At 54.4% G+C, this 14,184-nt stretch overlaps 1 protein-coding gene across 1 annotated transcript in view; it reads left to right on the top strand.

Annotated features, from left to right (window-relative positions):
• Window positions 1-14,184, top strand: part of RNF43 (ring finger protein 43) — a gene marked incomplete at its 5' end in the record, with an annotated part of 62,779 nt that overhangs the window by 40,544 nt on the left and 8,051 nt on the right. Inside the window, 6 exons of the mRNA XM_082068551.1 lie at window positions 4,759-4,881; window positions 9,864-9,938; window positions 11,174-11,305; window positions 11,827-11,928; window positions 12,568-12,723; window positions 13,987-14,089. Of these exons, the coding sequence (XP_081924677.1) occupies window positions 4,759-4,881; window positions 9,864-9,938; window positions 11,174-11,305; window positions 11,827-11,928; window positions 12,568-12,723; window positions 13,987-14,089 (691 nt within the window). The remainder of the gene's footprint in view (window positions 1-4,758; window positions 4,882-9,863; window positions 9,939-11,173; window positions 11,306-11,826; window positions 11,929-12,567; window positions 12,724-13,986; window positions 14,090-14,184) is intronic.

Below are 14,184 nucleotides of genomic sequence, written 5' to 3'. Positions count from 1 at the left end.
ATCCTGTGCGGCTGCTGCTCTCCCAGCTCCTGCTCTGCCCTTGGTGGCTGCAGCTGTACCCGACAGCAATACCCCAGGCCAAGGACCTTTGCTTGGCCAGGGAGCGCGGGTGTCCCAGAGGGAAAGAGGAAAAGACCCCTGTGTCCAGTCTGAGTAGAAAATCAAAGGGAAGGCTTCAGCGCATTCATCAGCATGTCTCCCCCTGGATTTACTGCCTGGGTCCCTCCAGCACAGCTGCCAACATTTGATTAATGTATATGCTCCCCACGCTCACTCAGAGCTGCAGAAGCTTGGCTTAGCTTGTTGCTGTTATTCCAAGTGTTTATCATTAATCATGGAATTATACAATAGATTTGTAGAATCTGTGAATCATAGAACAGATTAATAGACCCCCCCTGGCTCCAAGCTCCTTTCAGGCAGTTCAGAGATCAGAAGGTCTCCCCTCAGCTTCTGTTCTCCAGCTGAACCCCCCAGGTCCCTCAGCCGCTCCCATCACACTTGTGCTCCAGCCCCTCACCAGCTCCATTCCCTTCTCTCCACTCGCTCCAGCATCTCAAGGCCTTTCTTGTCCTGAGCAGCCCAAAACTGCCCCCAGGATTCAAGGTTTGGCCTCACAAGCGCTGGGTCCAAGGGGATGCTGCAATCAGTGATCCTCGGCACAGAGTCTGCTCTGTGCTTAGCGTGCAGGCCTGTCCCTCACCCACGGAGTCTCTGCCCAGGGGGGTCACAGCAGCCCAGCCGTGCCCCCCGGGGCCAGACGCTCCAAGCAGCACCGGGAGGTGAGACTTGCCCAGCACTGGCCGCCTGGGCTCCTGCAGGCTCCAGGAACAACCCAGCGAAGGCTCCGTAAGACCGGCAGGAGGATTATCTCCAAATTATTAGAAGTATCATGAGACGTGCTCTTTGCATTTCCTATTTTGCGGGGTTTTTTTCTTTTTTTTCTGCCATTATTAAAATGATAACTTACCCAAAAGGCAGAGAACTCCCCATCAAGCAGAGCACACAGGTAAGGGCATTACCTGGTGAAGCCGGCAGGATCACAAGCACTTCAGTCCGTGTTGGTCTCCGTGCGTGCAGCACCTGCCATTGCTGGAGTGAAGCTCGGGGTTATTTGGGAGCCATCCCTGAGCGCTCCCGAGTTGTAACAGATTGAATTCCTTCCCCAGAACCCTGAATTCCTAGAGTTTATGGAGCTTGGCTTGGCACAATTGCGCTCTCTCTCTAGCATCTTTAAGTTTGAAGCCTAAATTAGGTAGTATTTTGTCATTTTCTCTTCTAATATCACTATGGATTAGAGAGGAAGATCCCAAGAGAAATCTGGATGAGGGAGAGCCCGGCAAAGACACACAGCAGGTCATCTGTGCCGAGCTACACTGTGCAGTTTTTAAAGTGTTATTTGTAAAGGTTTTGTCTTAGCTCATACTTGTGGTCTCATCTCAGTCTCCAAGCTCCCGAAGGCTTAGCTGAGGGTCTGGAGCTTGATTTCTTTACGGCCTTGTGACTGTGGGTGTTACCCACCTCAAAATCTGGGCAATTTGCAGTAAACGTCTGCAGCGGTGTTTTTTGTTTGGTTTTTAATCCTCACCTTTTTAACTCACTTTCATGGCTTTGCAAGACACGTTCTTGTTTCGTTGCCCAAGACTAAGTACTACAAACCGTAGCACTGTGGTTTTGTAACACCAGGCTTGCAGCGTTGGGTACTTCTGCATTCGGAATCGGTGCTGGGATGCATCACAGCACAGGCTGCATGAAAACACCCCCGTGCCTACCAGCAGCCTGCCTTGCCCTTTTTCTGGTGGGTAGAACCCTTTTCTAGTGTGTATAATGCTTTTTTAGTGGGTAGAACCCTTTTCTCGTGGGTAAGAACCCTTTTTTAGTGGGTAAGAATCCTTTTCTAGTGGGTAGAACCATGCGATCAAAGAGGCAATTTCTGCAAATTCCCCTCCCGGGTATGAGGGGGCTGCCCGGGGATGGGGGAACTGGAGCCCGTGGTGTCCAGGAGGAGCCCCCCAGCTCCAGCCGGGCCCTGGAGCAGCTTCCCCGGAGCCCCCAGCCCCAAGGGGAGCTCAGCCCGGAGCCGGGCCGGGGAGGCAGGATCCGGCCAAGGGCCCCACCCAGCAATAGCAGCTCCTGTCGCAGCCCCGGGGGGTTCAGCGAGACGTTGTCGGGGTGAAAATCGGAATCTATTGACCCACAGGCTGGTGGGCTCTGAGCTGGTGGGGAGATGCAGAGAAGGGAACGGAGCTGGTGAGGGGCTGGAGCACAAGTGTGATGGGAGCGGCTGAGGGACCTGGGGGGTTCAGCTGGAGAACAGGAGCTGAGGGGAGACCTTCTGATCTCTGAACTGCCTGAAAGGAGCTTGGAGCCAGGGGGGGTCGGGCTCTGCTCCCCAGGAACAAGCACCAGGAGCAGAGGAAACGGCCTCAAGTTGCGCCAGGGGAGGGTGAGGTTGGATGTGGGGAACAATTTCTTCCCCAAAGGGCTGTGGGGCATTGGAACAGGCTGCCCAGGGCAGTGCTGGAGTCACCATCCCTGGAGGGTTGGACAGACGGACATGAGGTTCTCAGGACATGGGGCAGTGCCAGGGGTGGGTTATGGTTGAACTCCATGATCTTGAGGGTCTTTTCCAACCAAAATGATTTTGGGATTCTATGAAAAATTTCCCCAGGTGAGTTGTGTTCTCTTGAGGCACCTGCTCCTGCTGATGAGGAGTCTAAGCAAACTGCTTGAACATCAAAAGGCAACACCAGCATGTCTGAAATTAGGTGAAATGAGCCCCATTCTCCATCTCCCCCACAGCTGGATTTCTGCACTAAGCAGCTGGCAGAGAGGAGGAAACCTCATCTGGCTGTTTCCCAGCCCACCCCACTCCCCAGCCCCTGCCAGCCCCATGCCGAGGGGTGAGCCCATGTCTCTGGGTGCCGCAGCTCCGTGCTGGGTACACAGCAGCCTATGGATGGGAGCAATGCAGCCTCGCAGCCCTGGGCATGGCCAAGGGTGGATGGAGAACGAGGAGTGTCCCTGGGCTGCTCTGACTGCTCCTGCCCCTGTTTCTAAATCAGCCGGGACAAGAGGCTTTTTTGCATAGTACTGGGGTGTTGTTGCAGGGTTCCTGCAGGCGAGGCAAACCTTCTGGGCATGCTTCTGGAGAACACCAGGTACAAAGCCTGTCCTGATCCTCCTGGTTTGTAACACTGACTTTTCTTGTCTGTTTCCCACACATCCACACACTGATGCGGTAACAAAAGGTCACAGAACTCCGGGCTGGTTGGGCTGCAGGAGCTCTGTAGATCCCCAGCCCAGCCCTGCTCACGCAGGGTCACAGAGCAGATCACACAGGTGGGTCCAGGCGCTTTGAATGTCTCAGAGAAGGAGACTCCACACCCGCTCTGGGCAGCCTGGGCCAGGCTCTGGCACCTCCCAGCAAACAAGTTTCTGCTCATGTTCACATGGAGCCTCCTGTGTTTCAGTCTGTGCCCGTTGCCCCTCACCCTGGCGTTGGGCACCATGAACAGAGTCTGGTCCATCCTCTGACACCCACCCTGAGCTATTGATCCCATGGATCAGATCCCTCTCAGCTTCTCTTCTCCAGCTCAACAGCCCCAGCTCTCTCAGTGTCTCCTCATCACAAAGATGCTCCAGAGCCCTCAGCATCTCTGTGTCCCTCCGCTGGACTCTCCAGTAATTCCTTGTCCTTCTTAAACTGGGCAGCCCAGAACTGGCCATAGTAGTAAGGTTGTCCAACAGCTTTATTACTGACAGGCTTCTCTACCATAACCTGTGTGCTTCGTGCACCACAATTCAGTCACAGGGGAGGAAGCCAGCCAGGTTTATTGGGAAGAGCAGGAAGGGCTCATGCAGGATGACGGGGACTCCCAAGAGGGAGCTAGGAACCAAATTGCACTTTCCTTTCACCTCCCACCATCCAGCACAAGACCATTATCCATTCACTGCTAGACTGAAAAATCAGAGGCAATCACAGGCTCTCCAGGCAGGGACCAGAGCTGTGCTTGGTGTGTGTCATGATGGTGAGTTCTGCCCATCCGATCTCTGTCCTGGTGGCAGGACCGTCACCTGAACCGTGTGCTGCTGGCAGGAGCGGGCCCCACGGCTCGTGTCCCTTGGGCAGGAGGCTCTGCAGAGCGGGTACCGGACCCGCTGCCTCCACCGTCCCACCTCAGCTCCCCTCTGCCAGCTGTTTGCCTCAAGCTAAGGGACATTTCTACAGGACCCACTGAGGATTTGGTTAATGGGATCTTTTCCTCTCCTTTCTCATTCCTGATACTTTTATTCCTGCTTTCAGGTTTTTTCACTCCTTCCTTTGTTTTCTCCTCTGCAAATTTATCGTAAAGTGGTTGAATTTGGTGGATGAGAAACCAGAAGTGCCAAATCTTTGAAGGCACCAGAAGTTTGCTTGTGTTGTCCCTCTGCCTTGCCCAGAGCAGCTGGTGAGGAGCAGCTGGCGAGGCTGCGGGGGACGCCGGCAGCCCCGTCCCGCAGGATCTGCGCTGTCGGGATGCTCCATCCCAGAAATCAGGGGCCGTGGTCTCATGGGCTGCTCTGGCTGTGAATATCTCTGACTGGGACAAAGCCAACCTGAGTGCAGTCCCGCATAGAAACTCCACTGTTCTCTGGGATGTTTTCTTGGTGAACCAAAACTTTTACAATTATTTGCTTGTTTTGTTTGTGGTGGGCTCGAGCCTCCCTTTGCAGTGCTGAGCCCCAGGGTCTGAGTTTCCCTTTGCTTCTGTCCTGCAGTCCCACCCGCTGTCCCTGTGCAACACCAGCGAGGATGAACACACTGAATCGGGGTTCATCACCATCGTCAAGCTTGAACAGCCGGATCGGGATCCCAACCCCTGCCTGTCTCTGGCTAACAAGGTAGGTGCAAAAATGCCCTGAGTGTCACCAATCTGGGAAGTGAAACCCGTGGTGCAGGGAAGAGTAAGAGCAGGAGACAGCAGCGTAGGAAAAGCTGTTGGAAAGTGGACAAAAGGAGAAGGACAGAACAAAGTCCTTGGCAGAAGGGGTCCTTTGGGAGAGACACTGTGCCAGCCATCCCATATACTCACCCCATCTTGCTCTTTGGGCTGCCTGGCTCTGTAAAAGGCGTGGAGTTTACCCTACCCTGACTTCTCTGGGCCAGCTCAGACCTTACCCCAGCATCCCAGGTGCTTTCCCAGAACCCCAGGCTGGCTGGGTTGCAGGAGCTCTGTATATCCCCAGCCCAGCCCTGCTCACGCAGGGTCACAGAGCAGATCACACAGGTGGGTCCAGGCGGTTTGAATGTCTCAGAGCAGGAGACTCCACACCCGCTCTGGGCAGCCTGGGCCAGGCTCTGGCACCTCCCAGCAAACAAGTTTCTGCTCATGTTCACATGGAGCCTCCTGTGTTTCAGTCTGTGCCCGTTGCCCCTCACCCTGGCGTTGGGCACCATGAACAGAGTCTGGTCCATCCTCTGACACCCACCCTGAGCTATTGATCCCATGGATCAGATCCCTCTCAGCTTCTCTTCTCCAGCTCAACAGCCCCAGGTCTCTCAGTGTCTCCTCATCACAAAGATGCTCCAGACCCCTCAGCATCTCTGTGTCCCTCTGCTGGACTCTCTCTGGGCCTTTACTGCCCAGCAGCATCATGCCCCTCATGCTTTGCAGCTTCCCGGTGCTTGCTGGCCTGTTGAGGGGCATTTGTATTTCCCTGTGTCCTCTGCCCTGTGGGCAAACCTGGACACAGAAAACATCTTCTGTGGCCCTGGCTTTAAAAAGAATACTGTAATACTGTAATATTTCACATTAAGAATCAGCACTGAGCAATTCAGAGAAATGCAAACAAAGTAGTGGTGGGATGTGACTCAAACAGCACGGCCACCATCCGCGCCACAAAGGGATGGGGATCTCAGGAGTCTTCAGATCAGGTCTCACGTGAAAGAGGGACCTTCATGAAACAGCAGTTCCTGTGCCAAAAGCTGAGGTCGCTGGTACTGTTCTCCAGTAATAAGGAAGTCATGTAGGAACGAGGGTCATTTTAAACCTTAAAATCTTTGTGTCTCTGATAAAAGTTGTGTGGATAAGGCTGACGTTGGCTTTTTCTTCAGTGGTTCACCGTGTCCTTTTATTGTCTCTGCACTAAAAGTTGTGTTATTTTCCACAAGCACTGTACAACATGAGAAAAACCCTTTGTTTAGCTGTTGTAGGCTTTATCTGGGTTGCATTCAGGTTGTCTGCTTTCTTCTGGTGGTGACATGCTGAGAATGGGGACGGGTCCTTTTCTGGCCTCCCTGCAGCTCTGCTGAAGAGGGCAGGCAAAACTGGGACCAAAGGGTTGTTCCTAAGCAGCAGGTTTGCTTTTCACAGAGTCTGTGGCAACAAAAGTAAGGGAAGGGATGTGATGCTGTCATGGATTCGCCACCTCGGGGCTGCTTCCCCACCGCTGCGTAGGCAGCCAGGCAGCAATGCCGGACCCTTTCTGGACTGGGGGAAAGCCTAAGTGAGGTTTGCTGCTGCTCAGGAGCTGATGCCAGCTGTTCACATGAGCCATCCACTGGAGTTATCGACCTGCTATCTGTCACCCCACATCTGCAAAATGGTCTGGTTCCACCTGGGGCCGCTAGTGATGCTGAGAACAGTGGGATAAAGAGTGAACCCAAGGGCTCCCGGTGCAGCTGGTGACAGATGTGAGAGCATGGGCTCTGCGGGTGCCTCAGGGAGCACAGCTGGGTGCTTGTGCTCTCCCGTGTCCATCCAGACATGACCATCACATTACAGAGGTCCCAAGTGGCCACATCCCACCGGGGAAGGTGCTGGGGGTGGCGGCAGCAATGGCTGGTTTGGTCAGTGCAGCTGCTGTGGAGAATCTCAAACAGGAGCAGCTTTGAAGGCTCATCTTCCACCTCAGAACCTAAAAGTTTTAGCAACTGGTTTGCTAGTTTTGTCCTTAATCTTCAAGTCTCTGATCACAGCACTGGAAGTACCAGTGTGTTCATGAGCCCGGGATCAGCTGAGCAGGGTCAGCACAGGGAGGACAAGACGTGCTGCACCACTGGGTTTTGAGATCCAGCTGAACACCGCATCAGTTACCATCCTGCCTGCAGGTAGATCTCCCCCAGGGAGGCTCACAGCTCTTCTCCCCCACAAACAGGACTGGTTTAGCCATGAAATACAGGTCTGTGCTCCTTAAACTGGCCACATCCCCAGGCCCTGCCTTGTACCTTGGTTCCTCCATGTCCTGCAATCTGGCTGCTTCTCTGTCCTCCTGAAGCCTCTGCCAAGCTCCTTCACTCCACCATCGTACAGATCTTTTCCTCAAAATCCCTGGATGATGCTTCTCCTGGAAAGCAGGGATGCAGCTGTGGGATGGGGCTGGTGTTTGCTGCAGCAGGAGCCTGGTTTCCCTGGCAAGTGTTTCTTGCTTTGCACGCTGACTTGCAGCGCTCTGTCAGTGGTGATTAGAAGAGCCATGTGCAACGTGTTATCGTAACCTCTGCTTCAGCTGTCACGCAGCCAAGCCGTGCACACAAACAACCCCGGCCAGCCCAGCACGAGGACAACTCCACCAGCCACCTGATGAACTCCTCTGCTTCTCCTCTCTAAAATTCCTGCACTGCTTCAGCATCCAAAGCTAAAACCCGTCGAGAAGGTGTCTGGTCTGCAAGGGGAGAGGAAGGCACAGAAAATACCACTGGAATCAATTCAAAGTGGTTTATTTTTCTTTCTGATGCATAATTTATAATTTTTTGGCGTGCATTGTTTTTTCCTGATTTTTGATTGCAAGTAAGTCTGGCTGACAGACTGTTGAAACATCCTAAATCATCCTGTAAATACATATTTGCACCAAAAGCATTGCAGTCCCCAAAGAGGGAGGTCAGCTGTGCTGCGTGGCTGAAGAGATCTGACACAAAGACAGCAAACGCTCGGGAAATGATGGTGGCACGCAGGTTGTGAATAGCTTGAACAAAAATTGCATGGCCTGCAACAGGAGTCAGAAGGATGTTGAGAAGAGCCATTTGTCTGGTCTCAGTCATTCGTTTCCACATCGTTGGTGTCTTTAGTGGGATAAAATCTTTGTAGAACTGTTCATTGTTCGTCAAAGCTTGCCTGGCTCCAACAGGTGGAAGTTACTACCTGAAAGTCCTGTTTCTTCTTCAGTGGTGGCAAACGCTGAGCTTCCTCGGATCCCCAGCAGGACCCCAGTTTCTGATCACTGCCCAGAGCCTCTGATCCCACTTCTCCAGCTACTCCACCTGTTATACCAAACCCAGGAGTGTCAAATAACTTCAGCCCTCCCTCCCCTAGCTCCTTCCCACCCATCTGCGCCTCCATTCACACCCTCCTCCCTGTCCCCAGACCCGAGCACCTGCCTCTGGCACCGATGCGGTGCGCGGAGGTGACAGGCACCTGCAAGCGAGGGCCGGAGCTGAACCTGCTCCGCGGGGAATGCCCCGTCCCTTCGCTCAGCCGGCGCCTCGCGTTTGATATCGCAGCTGGGAAGCGGCAGGACTGACCTCTGGCCCCCGAGCTGGAGTTTGGCAACGCGGCGGGTAAACTGCTGCGGCAGCTCCGGCAGCTCCCTGTTTGCACAGGCGCCCGGGACGCGCAGATCAAAGGGCTCCGTGTGAGTAAGAGCGGCCCTGCCCTGCACTTAGTTCACGTTCCCGGCTGCCTTTCCCAAGAGGCTGCCTCTGCCTGCAGGGCTGCAAGGGCTCGGTGGGAGGACGTGGGTGACCCCGCGAGGTCCTCGGGCGCTGGGCTTTGACCTCACCCCGGTGGCATGTATACTGTTGGGGTGGGTCTGGAAGCTGTCTTCCTCACACCGCAGCACCGGGGGGCTGTGAAAACCCGTCCTGCTCCTAATTCCAGAGCAGACCTGCAGCCCAGGCATCACCTCAGCTTCTCTCTGACAACACAGAGGGACAGGGAGCAGGGAGAGCAGTGTGTGTGGGGTCAGGTCCATGGACAGCTGGTGCAGACATGGTGAGAGGGGGGGACCTGCCGAGCTGTCTGCTGGCCTGGGACAGGAGGGCTGCGTAGCTGTCAGGGGCTCCCGGGGCTGCAAATCAGCACAGGACACACATGGACCTTTTGGAGAGGGGCCAGAGGAGCCACAGGAATGATCCGAGGCTGGAACAGCTCTGCTGGGAGGACAGGCTGAGAGAGCTGGGCTGTTCAGCTGGAGAAGAGAAGCTTCGGGGAGACCTTATTGAGGCCCTTCTGTGCTTACAAGGGACCAATAAGAAAGATGGGGACAGACTTTTGAGCAGGGCCTGTTGCAATAGGACAAGGGCTGATGGTTTTAACTAAAGGAGGGAGATTCAGGCTGGACATGAGGAAGGAATTGTTGGCCCTGAGGGTGGTGAGAGCCTGGCCCAGGTTGGCCAGAGAGGTGGTGGCTGAACCATCCCTGGAGACATCCCAGGCCAGGCTGGACGGGGCTCTGAGCAACCTGAGCTGGTGAAGATGTCCCTGTCATGGCAGGGGGGGCACTGGGGGAGCTGGGAAGGGCCCTTCAACACAAACTATTCTGTGATTCTGTGGTCCCTCCCCAGGACATCCACAGTCTGAAGCAAAGGGGCACACGGCACAGAGAACTGGGGGATTTGCTGGTTGATTTTATGGGTTGATGTGACTACAACCTCACCAACTCATTTGCCTCCACAAATATAGGGAACAAGTGTCCATGAGCCGCAGAGCTCTAGCAAGAGCTCGACACAGGTACAGGGAACAGGGTGTAAACTATTTTCTCAATCTAAGCAGCAGGTGCTTCATTCTCCTGTAAGAGCCAGGGAGACAGATACATGTCCAAATGGCAGATGTTAATACAGATGTACAATATCAAATGTCCACTGAATCTTCTGTTCTTTTGGACAGGCAAAGCTGGCGGGGGAGCGTGGAGCCCGTGCGATCCTCTTTGACATTACCGATGATGAAAGCGCTGCTGATCAGGTACAAACCCCATTGGTATTATCAGCTAAACACCAGCGCCCCTTGTCCTATCCCAAAAGGGGCCTAGTTCAGGACCCAGCAGCCACCTCCACGCACTAGAAAGTCCCAGGAGGGTTCTGGAGACTGGATTTGAACACGAGCTCTTACCCAGCTTGTCCATGCACACAGACGGTGCTTTTCTCTTGTCCTCACCCCATGGCATGTCCAGATCTCCGTGCAGCACGAGCGGGCCAGCAGCTCAAGAACAGCATCTTGCTGCTCTTAAAGGGTATTGTTTGGTCAACTGGGCTTTTCTGCCAGGAGCGGGACACTTGGGAAGTCCCAGGTGACCCGATCCCAGCTGGCACGGACAGCCCTGCTGTACCTTTGGGAAAGATGGTGTCTTGAGTTTTCAAGCCAAAGTTATGGCTGCCCTACTGTGCTGCTGGTGATGCTCCTGCTGCAAGTTTAGCCTTGGTTTAGAGCCCTCCAGAGATCCCTTCCACCAGCACTGCTGTCATCTCTGGGAAGGAATCATCAAGTGATAATGAAAAGCATCCAGCATTAGACAAGATGAGGGAGCTGGTGCCTGAGTTTATCAAAATTCTGGGTTGTCTCCTGCTCTCTGGGTCCATCCTCCTGGGTGTTTCATGGACTTAAGACTGGAGAAAAGTGTGGCAGTGAGTGCAGACCCATGAGGTGACGCCGGGGTTGCTTGGTCAGGGTTTGGGGAGCGGTCAGGGGGTCAGATGGACCCTGATCCAGGCCAGTCTGGAGGAGAGGACAGACCTGGCTGAGCCAGCACGTGCTGGGCTGCCTGGACCATGTGTCTATGGTGGAAAACTGCAGGTATGATCAGAAACAAAGAGAATGTCCTGTGGGTCACAGAGAGAGAAGCGGGAACACACTGCTGTGGTGAAGGCAGCGCTCAGCAAGGTTGTTGGCAGTTACCACGTGGAAGAAGAGAAACCATGAATTTTGCACAGGGGCTTGAAAGAGAAGCACAAGAGACACCAAGCAGCATCCAGTGGTGCAGGAGGAGGAGGAAATGAAGAAAGCCGTGCTGAAGAGCTGGTGAAAGAGGAGAAGTTTCCACCCAATCTAATCATAAAGGGACAGTGCAAATTTGGGGGAGCAGCCAGTCTCTAAAGTGCGTGCAAGAAGCATCGCGAGGAACCAGACACACCTGGGGGGCCCGGAGAGTACTTGTTACAGGCTGTCCTGGACCATCTCTCATGGTGTTTGTTTCTTTACAGCTGAGAAAGCCCAGAGGTCTGAGTCAGCCTGTGGTTCTGATCAGGGGCCACGACGCTGAGCTCCTCATGGGAGTCGTGAACAAGAACAGAGAGGCCCACGTGAAGATCGAGGTCAAGGAGCCACCAGCTTGGGTGAGAGACAGACCATTCCCTCTGCCTTCTGTATCCTCCCTCCCAAGCTGCTGTGCCATAGAACTGGAGTTTCCCAAAGCTGCTGAGCTTCCCTCCCTGGGGATGGAGATCACAGCCCTTTGCAGGAGCTGCCTGTCTGCAGCATTCAGACAATGTGCTGCAAATAAAGGCTCAAAAACGCTTCCAGCTTATTTAATTTATTTTGCTTAAGCATCCCAAGTGAGGTGAGGGGATTCCCTGTCTCATCAGGTGAGACCAACCCTTGATTTTCTCATCTTGTACTACCTAGGCCGTGGCCTATAGCGAGCTGAGATGCTGCAAAGCAAATTTCATTCTTGCTGGAATGTGCAGAAAAGACTGAACCCTTTTTCTTTTACCTGTAAAGAGCAAGGAGGCAGAGTTTGGCCAAGGGTCATGTCTTCCAAGGCTGATGGTCAGGAAGAGATCGGGATTCCCCTCCCTAGCCTCTAATTCCCACCCCTGCCATGCAAGACTGATTTCTTTCCTGTTTTATCCAACAGCCAGACTATGACGTGTGGATTCTTCTCACGGTGGTCAGCACTGTCGTCGTCATCATTTTGATTTTTGTTGTTCGCACAAAGTGCCAGCTAAACAGGACTCAGGTAGGAATCTCACAGAGCAGACACGTCTGGGCAAACAGAAGTGCATGAAGGGCAGGAACAGACACGGTTTGGGAGAGGAAATGCACCTCTTTTTGTGCTGAAGATGTGGCCACATGTGGCAGGGGCGTCTCTGGGTGCATGGAGTGACCCTGACGGGCGCCCTTGTGCTGTGACCTCGCTGTCCTGCCGCCCCACCAGCACTGCAGCTGCCGTCCCAGCACCTCCCAGACCACGTCCCAGCACCCCAAGCTGGCCCATGAGCTCTTCATTTTAACAGTATCGTCTGTATTGACAGAGAGTAGAAGATTCAGTATTTCGAACAGAAACCAACAAATTAAATTACTGTCTTTCCAGAGTCAGATGTATTTCCAGATTTGAGAATACCCCATCTGTCCCATAGAAAGAAAAACCTTTGGGGCTCAGCATTGCTGAGTGATTTTGAATGTCCAGAGCCAGATGTCACCTGCTGGTGACAAAGCCCACTACAGTTCAGCCACATTAGATGACAAATCACCTCTGGAAATTAGGATCACCCCCAAATCCCTGATAATCCCATTTCAAAAACAGAAGAGCAGTGAGAAGTGAGCAATAAGAAGAACGTGAGGCTGAGCCTCTCCGTAACACCTCGTTTCCCCGCAGGACTCCCTGCAGCAGCAGACGGTGCAGGCCATCCGGCAGCTGGCCACGCGCACGTACCAGGCCCGGTGCCGGCAGGCGTCGCGCTGGGACTCGGCCAGCAGCTGCAGCTCGGCCCCGGTCTGTGCCATTTGCCTGGAGGAGTTCAGCGAGGGCCAGGTGGGCTGCGGGCACGGCTGCGGGGCGGCCACGGCTCTGAGCTCCCCAGCGCAGTCAGAAGAGGCTGCAGTGGGAGCTGGGTGGGTTGGTGGGGTGAGAGGCGCTTGGGAAGTTCCTTCAGAGCTCCTGGGGCTGGGAAAGGACCGTGACACGCAGTGCTACAGGCTGGGGGAAGAGCGGCTGGAAAGCTGCCTGGTGGAAAAGGATCTGGGGGTGTTTGTGACAGCGGCTGAACATGAGCCAGCGTGTGCCCAGGTGGCCAAGAGGCCACCAGCATCCTGGTTGGTATCAGCACTGGTGTGGCCAGCAGGCCAGTGGCCAGGGCAGTGACCGTCCCTGTGCTGGGACCTGGGGAGGCCAAACCTCGAATCCTGGGGGCAGTTTTGGGCCAAAAAAGCCCTTGACATGCTGGAGCGAGTTGAGAGAAGGGAACGGAGCTGGTGAGGGGCTGGAGCACAAGTGTGATGGGAGCGGCTGAGGGACCTGGGGGGTTCAGCTGAGAACAGGAGCTGAGGGGAGACCTTCTGATCTCTGAACTGCCTGAAAGGAGCTTGGAGCCAGGGGGGGTCGGGCTCTGCCCCCCAGGAACAAGCGCCAGGAGCAGAGGAAACGGCCTCAAGTTGCGCCAGGGGAGGGTGAGGTTGGATCTGGGGAACAATTTCTTCCCCAAAGGGCTGTGGGGCATTGGAACAGGCTGCCCAGGGCAGTGCTGGAGTCACCATCCCTGGAGGGCTGGACAGACGGAGATGAGGTTCTCAGGACATGGGGCAGTGCCAGGGGTGGGTTATGGTTGGACTCGATGATCTTGAGGGTCTCTTCCAACTAAAAGGGTTCCATGACTCTATGACCACACCGATGCAGGGCTGCCTGCCCCTTGGCCAAAAAGCCCAGCCCCTGCTGAAGTCAATTCCCTGCAGATTTAGGTTCCCTAAAGACTCCAGCTGTCACTGTAGGGTAAAATGTCCATAAAATGTCCATGTTGAAGCAGCAGGGCACAAGTGGGGTTTACTTCTCCAAAGCACTCACCCTGCTTCCCAAGGGTGAGAACCTCTCTAGATGTTCACTCCTGAGAGCTGGACACAGCAAGCAGAACAGGCTGCTGCAGAGCCCCCTCCATGCAAAGCTGGGCTGCAGACTGTTCCGCATCAGATTTATTTCCATCCCGCAAGGCTCCCTTCCATCAAGAGAGCCCCCACTCTGTGTCCAGGTCTTGAGACGTGGTTCTGCTTGCTCACTCTCCTCCTCCTCTCTCCACCTCTCTAGGAACTGCGGATCATCTCGTGCTCCCACGAGTTTCACCGGGAATGTGTTGACCCTTGGCTGCAGCAACACCACACGTGTCCTCTTTGCATGTTCAATATTCTTGGTAAGGCTAAGACACGGCATTTCCTGACCACGGAATGGGCTGTGCCCAGGACCTCAGTGTACCCGTGGGTGATGGATCCAATTGGTCCATCAGAC

Source organism: Streptopelia decaocto (assembly GCF_964273445.1).
Source record: "Streptopelia decaocto genome assembly, chromosome: 18".
NCBI lineage: Eukaryota > Metazoa > Chordata > Aves > Columbiformes > Columbidae > Streptopelia > Streptopelia decaocto.
The sequence above is the reverse complement of the archived record's forward strand: the minus strand, read 5'-3'. Positions and strand labels throughout refer to the sequence as shown.